General features: G+C 50.3%; 1 protein-coding gene across 11 annotated transcripts in view; it reads right to left on the minus strand.

Annotated features, from left to right (window-relative positions):
- The window catches only part of POLR2F (RNA polymerase II, I and III subunit F), a 242,822-nt gene that overhangs the window by 70,671 nt on the left and 153,334 nt on the right, over positions 1-18,817 (minus strand). For 4 of the 11 annotated variants that reach the window (XM_050806405.1, XM_050806406.1, XM_050806407.1 and 1 more), the window contains exons 2-6: positions 18,671-18,792; positions 15,310-15,379; positions 12,680-12,810; positions 4,970-5,041; positions 4,347-4,513 (exon numbers count right to left, since the gene is read on the minus strand). In XM_050806405.1, the coding sequence (XP_050662362.1) occupies positions 4,423-4,513; positions 4,970-5,041; positions 12,680-12,810; positions 15,310-15,379; positions 18,671-18,690 (384 nt within the window). In that variant the 5' untranslated portion in view covers positions 18,691-18,792 and the 3' untranslated portion in view covers positions 4,347-4,422. Of the gene's footprint in view, positions 1-4,346; positions 4,514-4,690; positions 4,852-4,969; positions 5,042-12,679; positions 12,811-15,309; positions 15,380-18,670; positions 18,796-18,817 lie in introns of those variants that run through there. The other 7 variants (XM_050806412.1, XM_050806408.1, XM_050806410.1 and 4 more) reach the window with 3 other exon arrangements.

Below are 18,817 nucleotides of genomic sequence, written 5' to 3' on the forward strand. Positions count from 1 at the left end.
GTCTGAAGAGGAGAAGGTGGGTTGAGTGTGACACTGTGCTGCCTGCAGTCAGAGGCCTGTCCTTCAGGATGTGTGGATAGGCCCTGTGTTGCTGCATCCCCCTACTTGCCACCTCCCCCAGCACATACACAGCAGCTCATGCCAGGATCTAGCCAAGCCTTCACAGCAGCTGCCCTTGTCCAAGTCTAGACCAAGGATGTCAGACAGTCTACTCCTTAAGCACCTACTCCCTAAGAGCTCTTTCCTCAGCAGAAGTCCAAACTGCACTCAGAGGCCAGGACCACTCCACCTCACAAGCACACAACTGCAAGGACAGGGGAAATCTCTTTGCCATCTTGCTCCACTGATGAACAACTCCGATGGTTGGAAGTTCTTCCTCATACCCAGCTTCTAACAGCTTATATACAGCTGCCATTTACTAAGTGCTCCACTAAGGGTCTTATGTCATTCAGGCCAGTGAAGGGGTAGGTCCAGTCGGTATCTCAATTTTCCAGATGGGGAAACTGAAGTTTGAGAGGTTGATACTAAGAAGTGCTGGCGCCAGAATCTGAAGCCAGCTCTGACTCCAAGGCTTGCACTTTTAACCATCATCCCCTCTACCTGCCTGTGGTTTGCAGACCCTACTTCTGCTTTGTATCTGGAGCAATGCATCTTCAACTGCTCCAGACTGGGTATCGTCAGCTCCCTTCCTTCCATCTGTGGTCTCCAGCCCCTAGTCAGGACTGGGGCAGAGACAGGGCACCAAGAACTAGCCCAGTCTCCAGGGTGACCAAAATCCCTCCATCTGGGAGCTGCACTATGGAAGCTCTTCAGGCAACCTCCCCAAAGCTGCTGGTTCCCGTGAAGCTGGATGGTAACCAAAACCCCTGATCTTTTAGACAATATCCATTGCAAAGTCATATCCAAATTGTATGTATGTCGTTGTTTTGTTTTAGATAAAAGCAGGACTTTACACTGATCTTTAACAGATCTCACCTTGTTGGGTTTGACCCATTTCCCCACCTGTATTAAACCTTTTAGAACTTAGCTCTCCTTTAGAGCTTTATGTATCTGCAAACTTGAATAGCCTCATTCAAGTCACTAATAAAGGTCGAAATGAAGAGGGACACCTGCGTACAGCACTAAATGCCTCTCTCCACCGTCAGTTCTATTATCTCCACTCTTTTTTTTTTTTTAAGATGGAGTTTTGCTCTGTTGCCAGGCTGGAGTGCAATGGTGCAATCCTGGCTCACTGCAACCCGTCTCCTGGGTTCAAGTGATTCTCCTGCCTCAGCCTCCTGAGTAGCTGGGACTACAGGTGCCCACCACCACGCCCGGCCAATTTTTTGTATTTTTTTAGTAGACAGGGTTTCACCACGTTGGCCAGGATGGCCTCAATATCCTGACCTCATGATCCACCCCCTCAGCCTCCCAAAGTGTTGGGATTACAGGCGTGAGCCACCGCACCTGGCCTATTATCTCCACCCTTCTTTTTCTTTTTTTTCTTTTTTCTTTTTTTTTTTTGAGATGGAGTCTCGCTGTGTTACCCAGGCTGGAGTGCAGTGGCGCAATTTTGGCTCACTGCAAGCTCTGCCTCCTGGGTTCACACCATTCTCCTGCCTCAGCCTCCCAAGTAGCTGGGACTACAGGCGCCCACCACCATACCTGGCTAATTTTTTGTATTTTTCAGTAGACAGGGTTTCACCATGTTAGCCAGGATGGTATCAATATCCTGACCTCGTAATCCACCCGCCTCGGCCTCCCAAAGTGCTAGGATTACAGGTGTGAGCCACCACGCCCGGCTATTATCTCCACTCTTAAGGAGGCTGTCTAATCAGTTCTATCTCCACTCTTAAGGAGGCTGTCTAATCAGTTCTAAAACTGTCTAACTACATCACCATGAAGCACATGCTTCTCTGTCACGGTGGCATGGAGACTGCCAATGCCTTGTCAAAATCAAGATTCACTGATCTCTGGCATTCCCTCAACCTACTGGACTAGACCAGTAACCATCGAAAAAAAAAAAAACTTATTTGGCAATATTGGTTCTTAGACAACCCATGCTAGCGCCTGATCTCCTTTTTATTATATAAGCACTTTTAAACATGGAGTGACCTATTCTAGAATTTTTTTTTTTTTTTTTGAGACAGAGTCTCGCTCTGTCGTCCAGTCTGGAGTGCAGTGGCGCGATCTTGGCTCACTGCAAGTTCCACCTCCCAGGTTCACGCCATTCTCCCACCTCAGCCTCCTGAGCAGCTGGGACTACAGGCCCCCGCCACCATGTGCAGCTAATTTTTTTGTATTTTTAGGAGACAGGGTTTCACTGTGTTAGCCAGGATAGTCTCGATCTCCTGACCTCGTGATCTGCCCGCCTCGGCCTCCCAAAGTGCTGGGATTACAGGCATGAGCCACTGCGCCTGGCCAACCTATTCTAGAATTTTGTCACAGATCAATCAGTACTAACCTTATGTGTTTATAATTTTTACAACCCACCCTTTCCTCTTCATTGAAAGGCAGGACTTTTGTCCATTTGCGGTCTGTTCACTACTCCTGCTCGCAGTGGGATGAGGGATATGGAGCTGGCATGGTGGGGAGCAAGGGGCACATCCGGAAGATGACACTATCACCTCCAAGACCCCACATCTCATGAGATTGAGTGGGAAATCACTGAGGATGTGGAAGGAGGGGAAATGACCCCAGAGAAGTCAGAAGACCTGGGTTGTGCACATCCCTTAGACCAAAGGTTCCAAGGGTACGCAGGCCTCAGGAAGGCAGGAGCTCCACTTGTTAAAAAAGAGTCGGGTGTTTCTGGAAATGACTCAAGAGACTATGCCCAAACCCTAAGGAAACAGAACCAGTAGTGGTGACTGGTGACATTTTATTCAAGAGAAGTCAAAACCCAGGCCCAGCCAGCTGAATAGCAGGGGACTCCCCAAAAGAGGAGAATGGGAAGAGGAAGACGGAGGAAAAACACCCATTCTGTCCCATTTCCCTTGCACCCTATCCCCTAAGGGTTAACCCCCCACTCCCCTCCTCCCCAGCCCAAACCCCATCTCCCTTTAATCACATCTGATACTGAGCAGCCCAGCAGGGAACAAAGAGACTATTTAGAGAAATGGGGCCGAGAAAGTGACCCCCGCACTCTGGGGCGGCTGCCTGGATGCCAGCACAAAGGCGGCATTTCAGAGCTGAAATTTCAGCACCCAACTTGATTAAAGGATTCCACAGGCTTGGAGGAGGATGGATGGGGGTGTGAAGTCCACTGCTCCCTGAATTAACCCTTCTCCAGGGCAGCAGACACCCCTCCCACCAGTGCAGATGCTCACCATTCACTCCCCACACCCCATCCTGGGACCAGGCTGCACCCAGGCCCGGAGGCCCTGCCTCCTGCAGAGGTTAGGGAAGCCCAGCTCCTCCTCTTGGAAGGGGAGCTGGCAGTGGAATGGAGGTCAAGGCTGGCATATTCAGGAAGCCAGTTTTCCCTCTATTCCTGTTCAGTCAATATACACCCTCCCCGTGACCCCCTAGGAGGGAGGAGCCAGTGTGACTGGTCTTACCTCAGGTTGGGTAAGCAGGATGGAGAAAGGAAGAGGACCCATTAGAACCTCAGGCAGAGGAAGCGGGAGCTCCAGCTGACTTAATGTAACACCTAGAACCCAGAAGCACCACCACCCCAGTACCATCCCTGCAAGGCCTCAGAGGATCACCAGCCCCAAACAGGAAGGAAAGGATATCTTATAGGGGCTGGGAAGATGACATGGGTGTGGCACACCAAAGAGGTGGGCCACAGAGGACAGCGTGTGGGCAGAGTCCTGAGGAGGAGTGGGGACAGAGGCGTGGGGGCAGGGGTAGGCAGGTGCTCAGTCCTTGCTTCAGCCGCTGACTTGCCCAGCAGGGCTCTGCCTGGGGACGGTGGGAGATCAGCACACCCCCACGCTTCCTGCTGGGGCACTGCTCCTGAAAGGGGATCCGAGCCCACGATAAGAGGCTCGAAGCAGGTCCTTAGGAAACAATGGGTGGCTTGATGAGACCTGCTCTGTGATACTCCTGAGAAGGGAGAAGCCCCTGCAGCCAGTCCCCACTGGAAAGGAAATTGGGGGTTTCCGTGGCAACCAGCTCCCTGGGCACAAAGACTCGTCTGTCTGCTGGGAAGGCAGCTGAGGTGTCTCCCCTGCAGCAGCCTTTGCTCTGGGGAACAGGGAGATGGAGGGAAGGATGTGGGGGATCCAAAGGGGCTAAGGGCCTCTGGTGCTTCTTAAGGAGCTGACAGTCACAGGGCCACTGGAATAGGTGTATGCTCCAGGCAGCATGGCGGTAACAGGGAAGCAAAAGGTGGTGACATCGCAGATAAGCAGAGGGGAAGGGGGTTGGAAAGTTGAATATTTTATTTACACATATAAAGTGGGAATGAAAATTGGGCAAGGGCAGGAAGATGACTCCAGCTCAGTCGGTGATGATGAGCTCGTCCACCCCCCAGTCTTCATAGCTCCCATCTGGCAGGTAACGGCGAATGATGATGGGGATCTTTCGGGCCCTGTGGCAGGGGAAAAGTCACAAGTACATGAGGGCTGGTGACCCCAGCTCTGCCGCAGAAGGAACAGATTGTGTGCAAAACACAAGGAAAGAGAAGTCTTAGGAGCAGCCTCTTGGGGCTGATGAGTGTACTTTGTAAGAAAGCAATTACAAGAAAAAGAAAGTTTTTATATCAGACAAGAGGGGGAAGAGTGATAGAATTATTGGTAAGGCCTCCTACAGCAGGAACAGGGAAACTCCAACAGCCAGAAAAGGTCCCGGTCTCATCAGTGCCCTCCCCCCTTTCCCTGCCTCCTCTTCTCTCTTCCTCCTACCTCCTGGTGAGCTGTTCCTAATGATCTGTAGGAATAAGCATCAACTTCTTCAGCCAGGGAAGTGGGAGAAAAGGGTGCAACAGAGAACCCAACAGATGCCTCCCAGAGATTTGGAGAAGTGAACCATGATTTGAGTGACTTACTTGAGTTCCTTCATGGCAATGAGCAGAGGATCTGTCTCCCCCTCCAGCTCCACCATCACAGGGGCACACATCCTGTAGGGATACGCACAGGTGTTGGGGAGACTACAAACTCAGGGAGAAGGGCCTAACAGGCAGTGAAGGTGGAACGGCATCCTGATCCCCACCTAGAAACATCATCTTCTAGATAGACAGGCACAGTAGGGAGTGGTGTGTAGGGGCACTGCCAGAGATCTTCCCTGGCAGAGGCCTATCGCAGACTCCTGAGCCCAGCGGCCACAGCAGAGTGTCCTGGTGCAAAGGGTGGCGTCTGCAAAGGCACACCATTCTAACTGCTCCAACCCCAGAGCCTTGCCTCAGTGCCCAGGGCCCCTCATTTCAATTTCTATTTTCTCTCTCTCTCTATTTTTTGGAGAGAAAGTTTCATTCCCATTGCCCAGACTGGAGTGCAATGGCAAGATCTCGACTCACTGCAACCTCCACCTCCCAGGTCCAAACAATTCTCCTGCCGCCTCCCAAGCAGCTGGGACTATAGGCACACACCACCAGCTATGCTAATTTTTTGTATAGATGGGGTTTCACCATGTTGCCTAGGCTGGTCTCAAACTCCTGGGCTCAAGCAATCCGCCTGCCTCAGCCTTCCAAATTGCTGGGATGAAACCCAGCCTCATTTCCATTCTCTATAGCCACAACACCTCAGTAGAAGCCCTGCCCTTCCTGCCCAGCCCTCCCTACCCTTCACCTGAGGCCAGCAGGCAGTCCAGGGACTCATCTGCTTACAACACTGCTATGACTCCCCTTGGCTATCAGGCCAGAGTGCAGTCTGGTCCCTGTTCGCCTTCCTAGCACAGTCCCGTGCTACTTTCCTGTATTTACCCCACATTCCAGCCATACCAAACTATTTCTGGTTCCCTAGACGAGCCATGTTGTTTCCCTTTTGTGTGCTCTTACAAGCTCTTCATCTCCCTAAAAGCCTGCAAGAGGTCCGGATGTCTCCATCCTGGAAATCGTGTGCTGACTCTTCAGTACCCCAAGTCAGTCAGGATATACTTTTCTTGGCACCAATCTCACTGAACTGTAACTACTTGTCTGGAAAGTTTCCACATTAGACCATGAGCTCCTGGTGGCCCAGAACCACATGTGATTCACCACGGAGGTCTAGCCCCCAGCACAACACTTGGCCCACAGTGGAGACTACCACCAAGCAAAGGGATGCCAATTCTAGGCCCATCTCCTCTAGGAAGTCAGTCTTGATGATTCCAGCTCAGGTTCACACTAACACATCCAGAATGAACAGGAGAGCATGCTAAAAAATACAGGTTCACGGGTCTTTCTCCAGAATCCCTGAACAGAATCTCTAGTGAAGCGGCCTGAGAGCCTGCATTTGCAGAACTGCCCAGATGATTCTGATAATCAGCTAGTCTGAGAGCTACCAACTTACTAATTTTATTACTAAATATTTCAATTTATATTACTCCCAAAAGCCTGAAAATTTCCCAAGGGCAGAGATGGAAGATTTAACTTTCCCTATATCCTCTCTCAATAAGTATTCAAACTTTCCCAAAATATAAAGCTTTAAAGAATGTGGCAGAATACTTTCCATGATCTGCATACGCCTGCTTTCTTTTAAAATATAAATAATTCAAGGGCATTCACTCATTCAGCACCTATTATGCACATGGAATGTGCAAGATGTGTCCTTAAGTAATTTAATTTTTCTTGCACCACGGCCTCTACAAATAAACACATCCACCATCCAGTTAAGAAGCAGATGTGGCCGGGCGTGGTGGCTCAAGCCTGTAATCCCAGCACTTTGGGAGGCCGAGACGGGCGGATCACGAGGTCAGGAGATCAAGACCATCCTGGCTAACACAGTGAAACCCTGTCTCTACTAAAAAAATACAAAAAACTAGCCAGGCGAGGTGGCGGGCGCCTGTAGTCCCAGCTACTTGGGAGGCTGAGGCAGGAGAATGGCGTAAACCCGGGAGGTGGAGCTTGCAGTGAGCTGAGATCCGGCCACTGCACTCCAGCCTGGGTGACAGAGCGAGACTCCATCTCAACAACAACAACAAAAAGAAGCAGATGTGACAAATATCATCAGCCACCAGGTGGTGCTAATGAACCAGACTGAAACTCCATCCAAAACCCACCCAAGAAACAGTTGTTCTGGCCGGGTGCAGTGGCTCACGCCTGTAATCACAGCACTTTGGGATGCTGAGGCAGGCAAATCACCTGAGGTCAGGAGTTTGAGACCAGCCTGGCCAATATGGTGAAACCCCATCTCTACTACAAATACAAAAAATAGCTGGGCACGGTGGCGCGCGCCTGTAGTCCCAGCTACTCGGGAGGCTGAGGTACAAGAATCGCTTGAACCAGGAGGTAAAGGTTGCAGTAGGCCAAGATGGCACCACTGGACTCCAGCCTAGGCGACAAAGTGAGACTCCATCTGCACCTACCAAGTGCAGAGTCCCATTATGGCTGTACAAGAGCTTAAAGCAGGCAAGAAGCCACCAGAAGGTGTCATAGCCCTTAAGTGGAAAGAGCACTAAAGACTGGAATGAGCTGGATCAAGCTTCGCTCCCCAAGAAAAACAGGACACTTGGCTGGGCGCAGTGGCTCATGCTTGTAATCCCAGCACTTTGGGAGGCCAAGGCGAGTGGATCACCTGAGGTCACGAGTTTGAGACCAGCCTGACCAACATGGTGAAACCATGTCTTTACTAAAAATACAAAATATTAGCCAGGCGTGGTGGCGGGCACCTGTAATCCCAGCTACTCGGGAGGTTGAGGCAGGAGAATTCCTTGAACCCAGGAGGCAGAGGCAGTGAGCCAAGATCATGCCATTGCACTCCAGCCTGGGCAACAAGAGTGAAACTCCGTTTAAAAAAAAAAAAAGAAAGAAAGAAAAGGAAAACAGGACACTTGGACTTATTAGTGGCCTGGATGTCAGTGGCCTGGATGTCAGCCTCAAAACCTTTAAGTGCTTCACATTGCCCAGCAAATGAACTCCAGTCTTCTGAACTTGTCACTCATGGGACCAGTGTCATCTTTTCCAGCCTCATGCCCCAAGCTGCTTGTGATCCCTCACCACAAATCCACCACCTGGACCTTTCCTTGGGCTGTTTCTGGCACCTGGAGTACCCACAAAATCAAATCTCTTTACCTGTCCCCACTAGAATTCTAATCCCTTCACAAGGCTTTCCCAGTCACCTCTGCAATAACTCTCTTTGTACCTTTCATAAAGCACCACTCGTGTCTGCCTTGGGTTGTGGGTACCTGTGCACAGGTCTATCTCCCCCACCAGAAAACACCTGGAGGACTAGGGATTACGTCTTTTTTTTTTTTTTTAATTATTTTTGGTAACAGAGCCTCACTCTGTCACCCAGGCTGGAATAGTGGTGCGATCTCGACTCTCTGCAACCTCTACCTCCCATGTTCAAACGATTCTCCTGCCTCAGCCTCCCGAGTAGCTGGGACTACAGGCGTGTGCCACCACACCCGGCTAATTTTTGTATTTTTAGTAGAGACGGGGTTTCACCATGTTGACCAGGCTGGTCTCGAACTCCTGACCTCAGGTGATCTGCCCACCTTGGCCTTCCACAGTGCTCAGATTCCAGGTGTGAGCCACTGCGCCTGGCTGGGACTACATCTTTAATCATTTCAGCGTCCCATAGGGTGCTAATGCAGTATCTTTCCTCAGTGCTGAAAGACTGTTTAACTTGCAAATAAGCAATCTATTTGTTTTAAAAATAACTTATGAATTCTTGTTTCTGCTGGGCCACTTTTAGTCTCTATCAGTGTGCCCCATAGAATGCTCTGCAATGATAGAAGTGTCCTATCCCCCTGTGCTATCCTTTATGGTAACCACTAGCCACATGCGGCTACTGAACACACTTGAAATGTGGCTAGTTATAATCCCAGCACTTTGGAGGCTGAAGCAGGGGTCTCACTGGAAGCCAGGAGTCTTTTTGTGAGACCCTATCTCTACAAAAAAATTAAGACATTAGCCAGGTGTGGTGGCATTAGCTACCTGGGAGGCTAAAGTGGGAAGATCACTTAAGCCTAGAAGTTTTGAGGCTGAAGTGAGCTATGATAGCACCACTGCACTCTAGCCTGGGCGATACAGCCAAACTGTCTCTAAAAAAATAAAAGGCTGGGCGTGGTGGCTCAGCCTGTAATCCCAGTACTTTGGGAGGCTGAGGTAGGAGGATCACCTGAGATCAGGAGTTCAAGACCAGCCTGGCCAGCGAACACGGTGAAACCCCATCCCTACTAAAAACACAAAAATTAGCCAGGCACAGTGGCAGGCACCTGTAACTCGCTACTCAAGAGGCCCTGGTGGGAGAATCACTTGAACCTGGGAGGCGGAGGATGCAGGGAGCCGAGATCACGCCACTGCACTCCAGCCTGGGTGACAGAGTGAGACTCCTTCTCAAAAATAAAAATAAGGCCGGGCGCGGTGGCTCAAGCCTGTAATCCCAGCACTTTGGGAGGCCGAGACGGGCGGATCACGAGGTCAGGAGATCGAGACCATCCTGGCTAACCCGGTGAAACCCCGTCTCTACTAAAAAAAAATACAAAAAACTAGCCGGGCGAGGTGGCGGGCGCCTGTAGTCCCAGCTACTCGGGAGGCTGAGGCAGGAGAATGGCGTAAACCCGGGAGGCGGAGCTTGCAGTGAGCCGAGAGCCGGCCACTGCACTCCAGCCTGGGCGGCAGAGCGAGACTCCGTCTCAAAAAAATAAATAAATAAAATAAAAATAAATAAATAAATAAAAGAAGTGTGGGTGGCTAGTAAGACAGAAACTGAATTTCTAATTTTATTTAATTGTACTTAATGTAAATGGGTACATACAGTTCATTGCTACCATAATTGGTGGTGCAGGCCCAGAGGATCCTGACGTTGGTGGTATATTGGGTAGGGATATCATACTGGGCATGGCTCTAATGCCACCCAGAAGAGCAAGGAGTACAACCAGGCTGAGAAGAGGTCCGCTGCTGAGGCATGGGGAAGAACAATGTTGCCCACCCATAAAACCCTTTATTGAGGTAGACATGATGGTCATCTTTATCCCTACAGGACTAGAGGAGACAACAGCCCAATGCTGCTTGAACACTAAGGAGGGGAATTTTTTTTGAGACGGAGTCTCGCTCTGTCACCCAGGCTGGAGTGCAGTGGCCGGATCTCAGCTCACTGCAAGCTCCGCCTCCCGGGTTCACGCCATTCTCCTGCCTCAGCCTCCCGAGTAGCTGGGACTACAGGCGCCTGCCACCTCGCCCGGCTAAGTTTTTGTATTTTTAGTAGAGACGGGGTTTCACTGTCTTAGCCAGGATGGTCTCGATCTCCTGACCTCGTGATCCGCCCGTCTCGGCCTCCCAAAGTGCTGGGATTACAGGCTTGAGCCACCGCGCCCGGCCTAGGAGGGGAATTTACAGACAGCATTGCTGCCCCTATAAGCACACAGAGTCCACAAATCTGGCCCCAGCTTTTTTTTTTTTTTTTTTTTTTTTTTTGAGATGGAGTCTTACTCTGTCGCTCCGGCTGGAGTGCAGTGGTGCAATCACAGTTCACTGCAGTCTCAACCTCCTGGCCTTAGGTGATCCTCCTACGTCAGCCTCCCGAGTAGCTAGGACTACAGGTGCACACTACCACACTTAGCTAATTTTTTGTATTTTTTCTAGAGATGGGGGTTTCACCATGTTTCCCAGGCTAGTTTTGAACTTCTGGGCTCAAGCAATCCACCTGCTTCATCTTCCCAAAGTGCTGGGATTACAGGTGTGAGCCACGGCATCCAGCCGCTTTTCTTTCTAGGCTAATTTCCACTATTCCCTTCTTGAACTACCCCCGCTCCTCCAGATACCCACCATTTCCCATATCAGCCTATAGGGAGTTTGGGGCAGGGGCTCCTATTCTCAGTCTCGTGCTTCCCCACAGTACCATTAGAGCACCCCGCTCTGTTCCCTCACCTACTCCTCACAAGAAAGGAGGAGGAGGGAAGTTTGCTGATTTTCAAATCCCCAAAACCCCACCACTGCTCTGTGCTTTCATCTCTCTAGTGTGCTCTCAAGCTGTAGGGCCCCCCACTCTGCTGGGCTGGCCATAGTCTACCTCACTTCAAGAACCACCTCAAAGCCAGGCATGGTTGCTCATGCTTGTAATCCCAGCTCCAGCACTTTGGGAGGCTGAGGCAGGAGAATCACTTGAGGCTGAGTTCAAGAATGGCCTGGGCAACATCATGAGACCCCTATCTCTACAAAAAATACAAAGCCAGGCATAGTGGCACATACCTGTAGTCCCACCTTGAAGCTACTTGGGAGGTTGAGGCAAGAAAATTGCTTGAGCCAGCCAGGCGCAGTGGCTCATGCCTGTAATCCCAGCACGTTGGGAGGCCGAGGCAGGTGGATCACGAGGTCAGGAGATTGAGACCATCCTGGCTAACACGGTGAAACCCCATCTCTACTAAAAATACAAAAAAATCAGCCAGGCGTTGTGGCAGGCATCTGTAGTCCCAGCTACTCGGGAGGCTGAGGCAGGAGAATGATGTGAACCTGGGAGGCAGAGCTTGCAGTGAGCCGAGATTATGCCACTGCACTCCAGCCTGGGTGACAGAGCAAAACTCCATCTCAAAAAAAAAAAAAAAAAAAAAAAAAAAAAGAGAGAAAAAGAAAATTGCACCGGCCAGGCGCGGTGGCTCACGCCTGTAATCCCAGCACTTTGGGAGGCTGAGGCAGGTGGATCACAAGGTCAGGAGTTCGAGAGCAGCCTGGCCAATACGGTGAAACCCCATCTCTACTAAAAACACAAAAATTAGCCGGGGGTGGTGGTGGACGCCTGTAGTCCCAGCCACTCGGGAGGCTGAGGCAGGAGAATCACTTGAACCCAGGAGGTGGAGGCTGCAGTGAGCCGAGATCGGGCCACTGCACTCCAGCCTGGGAGACAGAGCAAGACTCTGTCTCAAAAAAAAAAAAAAAAATTGCTTGAGCCCAGGAGTTTGAGGCTGCAGTGGGCTATGATCAGGCCCCTGTGCTCCAGCATGGGCAACAGAGTGAGATCTAGACTCGGAAAATAAAACAACAAAGAACCACCATGGCCGGGCACAGTGGCTCTCACCTGCAATCCCAACACTATGGGAGGCAGAGACAGGTGTATCACTTGAAGCTAGGAGTTCGAGACTAGCCTAGGCAACATGGCAAGACCCTGTCTCTAAAAACACAACAATTAGTTAGGCATGGTGGTACATGCCTTTAATGCCAGCTACCTGGGAGGCTGAGGCACAAGAATCACTTGAACCTGGGAGGCAGAGGTTGCAGTGAGCTGAGATTGTGCCATTGCACTCCAGTCTAGGCGACTCAGTGAGACTCTATCTCAAAAAAAAAAAAAAAAAAGAATCACTGGTACCCATTGGCTCTGAATTCACCTTTTTTGCTGCACAAATGTGACAGGCAACCATCTAGTTCTGTTTTGTTTTTTTTTTTAATCATTTTTCTCCCATACTATTACTTGACTTCTCAGATGTTCATATCCTAGTTCTCCTATTAGATCACAAGCTCCCTGAGGGCAGGGGCCTAGCACAATGCCTGGTACGCAGGGACGGCACCACCTTTGGAATGTGAGAGCAGAGAGTGTTTTCAGGTGCCAGGCTGGGCAAGATCAGCGGTACAGGAGCTCACTGTGGTCTGACAGATGGAGAAGACAGTGAAGGGGCAATCACTCACGCAATCTGGAGCGCTCGGGTGCCCAGCACACGGGCTCGCTCATACTTGGTCATATATGGTGTGGTGATTCGCTTCTGGTTGGCCTGCGGTCGCTCCCCAGAGGGGAGGATCTCGACATTCTCCTGGCCTTCCTGGACACCAAGACAAAAAAGAGGGAAAATCTCAGGTGGCATTTTTGGATTACAGGGAGGGTGATAATGACAACAATCACAATCCCCGCTACTGCCACCATTAATGCTTACTGCATACCAGGGTACTGCATGACTGCTTCCTAACGACTCATGTAATCCTTACAATAACCTTATGAGACAGGGATTACAGTTCTCATTTCAGAGGCTTGGAAAGTCAGCTAACCTGACATAGCCTGAGACCTTGTAATGGAGGACCATGACTGAGATTCCAGAGCTGGCTGCCTCATCCAGAAGAGAGCAGAGGGCCTGGAGATGGGGTGGTCTCAGAACATTGGTCCTGTAAAAGAGGTCCTGGCACAAAAAAATTACCCTAAGCAGGAAGCTAGGAATAGTCTCCCCATCTTTCAGATAGGGGAGCTAAGCCAATGGGTCAAGTGACTAGAAAAGTCAAGGTGAAGACAGGAATATTTAACAATTACTTACTAAGCATTTGTCCTGAATCAGATATCGTTAACAGATACTGAGAAAGCAAGCTAGAATTTCTGCTCTCAAAGAATTAATGGTCTAAAGGGGGAGACAAGAGTAAACAGAGCAGGTGCTATGAAGGGATGCAGTGTGCAACAGAGTTCCCAAGGAGGTGGGACACCTCACACTGGGAGTCAGGAAAACTCCAGGGATGAGATTTGAGCTCACCTAGAAGGATGAGCAGCAGCTGTCAAACCAACGAGGAAGGAGGCAACATGCAAAGGCACAGAGGAGAAAGAGGTTTGGACAGCTAGTTGTGGACAATAATTAGAATGAAAGGTGCGTAGAGGATTGTAGGCAGGAGAATAAATTCTGTGGTATATAAAGAATTAAGTAAACAGGCCGGGCACGGTGGCTTACGCCTGTAATCCCAGCACTTTGGGAGGCTGAGGTGGGCGGATCACAAGGTCAGGAGATCGAGACCACCCTGACTAACACGGTGAAACTCCGTCTCTACTAAAAATAAAAAAAAAAAAAAATTAGCCGGGCGTGGTGGCGGGCGTCTGTAGTCCCAGCTACTCAGGAGGCTGAGGCAGGAGAATGGCGTGAACCCAGAAGGCGGAGCTTGCAGTGAGCCCAGATCTCACCACTGCACTCCAGCCTGGGCGACAGAGCAAGACTCCGTCTCAAAAAAAAAAAAAAGGTTGACTCTGAGCTGGACATGGTGGTGCAGAACCTGCAGTTCCAGCTACTTGAGAGGCTGAACTGGAAGGATCACTTGAGCCCAAGAGTTCAAGGCTGTAGTGCGCTATGACCGCACCTGCAAATAGCCATTGTACTCTAGCCTAGACAACGTAGCAAGACACCACTTCTTAATTTAAAACAAGCAAACAAACAACAACAACAGAAAGAAAGGATCACTCTGGATACTCTGTTGAGAATATTCTGCAGGGGGCAGTGGCAGAAGCAGAGAGGCCATTTAGGAAAGCCAGTAGTAACTGAGCACGTGGGCAAGTAAGAAAGGGCACTGAAAGGAGAAGAGCACTCAGAGCAGTCTGGAGTGAGACTGAAGCAGGAAAACCAGCCACACAATTCCTGCAGGAATGTGGCTGAAAAGCAATGAGATCTAAGCCAGCCTAAGGCACCAGGAGTAGAAAAATGCAGACAGGGCTGAAGTACATCCAGAAGGCACAATCTACATGACAGTGATGGGAAGGCGACCAGAATGATGGAGAAGGACACATCTGACTCAAGCGAAAAGGTATCTGAAAGTGCCATGCAGAGAGAGAGAGGGCTCCCTGTCTCTCCAGGACATAACTGCATTTTTTTCCCTCATCAGTCACACAGGACAGAAAGCCCTACTTTCCTCATGAGGCTAGCAACCTATCCACCTAGTTGCTCAAGCCAGAAACCTGAGAGTCGTCCTTGTCACCGCTCACTTTCTCAGCCCCATAACCAACCCACCGCAATAACTCTTTCATCTGTCTTCTCATCACCTGCACTACCAGCACCTATATCCAAGCCACAGGCCTCTCACCTTCCACTCTTGCCCTTCCCCAGTTCACTCCTTACTCAAGGCAGGATTGCACTTTCTAAAATGTAAACTGGACTGTGCCCTGGCTCAAAATTTGTCAGTAGCTTCCCATTGCCTTTAGGCTACAAAATACTGCCTCATCTGAGCCCTGCTTACCTCTTCCTTTTGCTCCCTAACTAGTCCCACCCTGCAGAAAGCACCTGGCACATAATAAACATTCAACACATGTTTGCCAAATGAAGGAAGGCACTGTTTAACTTGTCAGTGAACTAACTGCCCCAGAAGCCACAGGCTGTGGACCACATGGACAAAAGCTTTCAGGTCCACCCTGCAGGGCTGTTCTGCTATGCAAGACTGGAACACAGCTCACTCTAACTGGGAATGCTTATGGCAGGGGCCTTGACCACAAACAGAAGGCAGACACGTTCAGCTAATTATCACCTGCCAGACTATTTGGCAGCTTGGGCTGCAGAGGTGGGAGCCTGAGGCTGAATACTGACCTCTTCAGCATTCTCCAAGTCATCTAGCCCTTCATCCTCTTCCACATCATCAAAGTCGTCACCATCAAAACTGTACAGGAAGAAGAGATCAGTTACTTAGAGCATCACTTACAAGAATCAAAGAGGGGCCAGGTACGGTGACTCACACTGGTAATCCTGGTACTCTGGGAGACCGAAGTGTGTGGATCACTTGAGGCCAGGAATTCGAGACCAGCCTGGCCAACGTGGCAAAACCCCGTCTCTACTAAAAATACAAAAATTAGCCAGGCATGGTGGCACATGTCCGTAATACCAGCTACTCGGGAGGTTGAGTCACAAGAATTGCTTGAACCCAGGAGGTGGAGATTGCAGTGAGCCAAGATTGCACTGCTGCACTCCAGCATGGGTGACAGAACAAGAACCTGTCTCAAAGTAAATAAAATAAGAAAAATAAAAAATAAAAATCAGAGGCCAGGCGTGGTGGCTCTGGGATTAAGCCTGTAATCCCAGCACTTTGGGAGACCAACGCGGGCAGAGTTCAAGGCCAGCCTGACCAACATAGTGAAACCCCGTTTCTACTAAAAATACAAAATTAGCTGGGAGTGGTGGCACACGCCTGTAATCCCAGTTACTTGGGAGGCTGAGGCAGGAGAATCACCTGAACCCAGGAGGCAGATGTTGTGGTGAGCTGAGATCACGCCATTGCACTCCAGCTTGGGCAACAAGAGCGAAACTCCATCTCAAAAAAAAACCCAAAAAAACAAAACAAAACAAAAAAATCAAAGAGGGCAGAGATCTGTGTCTCTCCCAGTATGTAAGAAGCACTCAAATATTTACTTGATAAGTAAATCAGCCAGGCACAGTGACTCACGTCTGTAATCCCAGCACTTTGGGAGGCCGAGGCGGGTGCATCACCTGAGGTCAGGAGTTCGAGACCAGCCTGGCCAACATGGAGAAATCCCATCTCTACTAAAAACACAAAAAAATTAGCCGGGCGTGGTGGCAGGCGCCTGTAATCCCAGCTACTCAGGAGGCTGAGGCAAGAGAATTGCTTGAACCCGAAAGGCGGAGGTTGCAGTGAGCCAAGGTCACCCCACTGCACTGCAGCCTGGGTGACACAGCGAGACTCCTTCTCAAAAAAAAAGAATACTGGCCGGGTGCGGTGGCTCAAGCCTGTAATCCCAGCACTTTGGGAGGCCGAGACGGGCGGATCAGAAGGTCAGGAGATCGAGACCATCCTGGCTAATCCAGTGAAACCCCGTCTCTACTAAAAAATACAAAAAACTAGCCGGGCGAGGTGGCGGGTACCTGTAGTCCCTGCTACTCGGGAGGCTGAGGCAGGAGAATGGCGTGAACCCAGGAGGCGGAGCTTGCAGTGAGGTGAGATCCCGCCACTGCACTCCAGCCTGGGAGACAGAGTGAGACTCCGTCTCAAAAAAAAAAAAAAAGAATACTAAGTAAATCCGACTTTTGTTCCATTTTACTCCTTAATTTTTCCCCATCTGCCCCCAAATTTCGCTAGGACTCATTCGTCATCACTGTTTCCCTCTCTACTAGATCATTCCCATCAGCATTTTTATTTTATTTTATTTTATTTTTTTTGAGACAAAGTCTAGCTCTGTCACCCAGGCTGGAGTGCAATGCCACGATCTTGGCTCACCGCAACCTCCGCCTCCCAGGTTCAAGCAATTCTCCTGTCTCAGTCTCCCGAGTAGCTGGATTATAGGCACATGCCACCATGCCCAGCTAATTTTTGTATTTTTAGTAAAGATGGGGTTTCCCCATGTTGACTAGGCTGATCTCGAACTCCTGACCTCAGGTCATCCACCCTCCTCGGCCTCCCAAAGTGCTGGGATTACAGGTACTGGCCCCATCAGCATTTCAACATGTGCTTTTCCTCATGTAAAACAAAAACAAAAACAAACAAAAAACCTTACTTCTCTTCTCCCTCCCCCATAGCCCTAATTCCAAGGTGCCCTTTGAAGCAAAAATGTGTGAAAGAGCTGTCCACCCTCACTGCCCCCAATTCCTCTATTCCCATTTTGTCATAATCTCACTCCCAAAAGCCTTTCACCGCGATAGCTCCATCAAAACCACTTTCCAAGCTCATTAATGATCTCCACGTTGCTAAATCCAGTGGCCAACTCTCATTCTCATTTAGCCTGATCTATCAGCTGGCACATTAGGCCACTTGCTCTCCTCACTTGACTCCAACAACACCTCACTTTCTTGGTGCTCCCCCACCTCCCCGGCTTCTCTTTTCCTCCAAGCACTCAATGTCCAAATGCCCTAATGCTCAGCCACGGGTCATCTCCTCTTCTCTACTGACACTCACTAGGAATGCGGTAGCGATCCCACGCGTATCTTATTTTTATCTTCAGACTAGCTCTCTTTGCGCCCACACATCCAACAGGTAATTTTTTGGCTCTATCTTTAAAATAGTAATATATCCAGAATTCAAAACCAGTTCTCACCATCTCTACTCCTACTGACTTCTTTCACCTAGATTACTACAAACAGGCCGGGCACGGTGGCTCACGCCTGTAATCCCAGCACTTTGGGAAGCCGAGGTGGGTGGATCACTTGAGGTCAGGAGTTCGAGACCAGTTTGGCCAACATGGTGAAACCCGTCTCTACTAAAAATACAATTAGCCAGGTATGGTGGTGCACGCCTATAATCCCAGCTACTCGGGAGGCTGAGGCAGGAGAACCCCTTGAACCCGGGAGGCAGAGGCTGCAGTAAGCCGAGATCGTAAGCCGAGATCGCGCCACTGCACTCCAGCCTGGGCGACAGAACGAAACTCCGTCTCAAGAAAAAACAAAAAAATTACTGCAATTAACAGTCTCAGACTTTTATTTAATGCCACCCGGGGAGCTGCCCAAGACCCTCCTGTGGAGTACTCCTACACTACGTACTTCTAGAACTGTGAAGAACTTCTAGAACTACGTACTTCACAGAAGCAGATGGAGAACTGGGGAAGCTCACGCGACCACCATTACCTGCTTGCTTGCTTACTTATGGGCCTATGCCGCCTATTCTACAAAGTGAGCACGTGGAGAGGCAAGGACGATTCTTCTTTCACCTCAGTATTCCCACTGCATGACACAGAGCCCGGCTCGCTGGAACATTTGCTGAAGGACACCTTTTCCACGGATCCCCTCTGGACCCTCGAGCCTGGGCCCTCCTGTGCCCAGCCTCCAGCCCGGGCTATGCTCCTGGGTCCCCGCCCTTCCCTTCCTAGGCTCCGCCGGCCCCCTCAGGACCCCAGGCCCCTCAGACATTGCCCCTAGACGCCAGGTTCCTCAGCTGCCTTCGACCCAAGCCCTGCCTCACCCGCCCCTTCCGAATATGCCGCAAAGGCCACTCCGCTCCCGCACTCACTTGTCCTCGTTGTCTGACATGACACCCTCGCCTCAGGGACCCCGCTGCGTCCCAGTCCCGCACGGAGACCCGCAAATAGCGCCTCTACAACTCGCGGCGCCTCGCTTATCTTGCGCCTGCGCGGTAACCCAGAGGCAATCACTTCCG

The sequence above is a fragment of the Macaca thibetana genome, chromosome 10 (assembly GCF_024542745.1).
Source record: "Macaca thibetana thibetana isolate TM-01 chromosome 10, ASM2454274v1, whole genome shotgun sequence".
Taxonomy (NCBI): Eukaryota; Metazoa; Chordata; class Mammalia; order Primates; family Cercopithecidae; genus Macaca; species Macaca thibetana.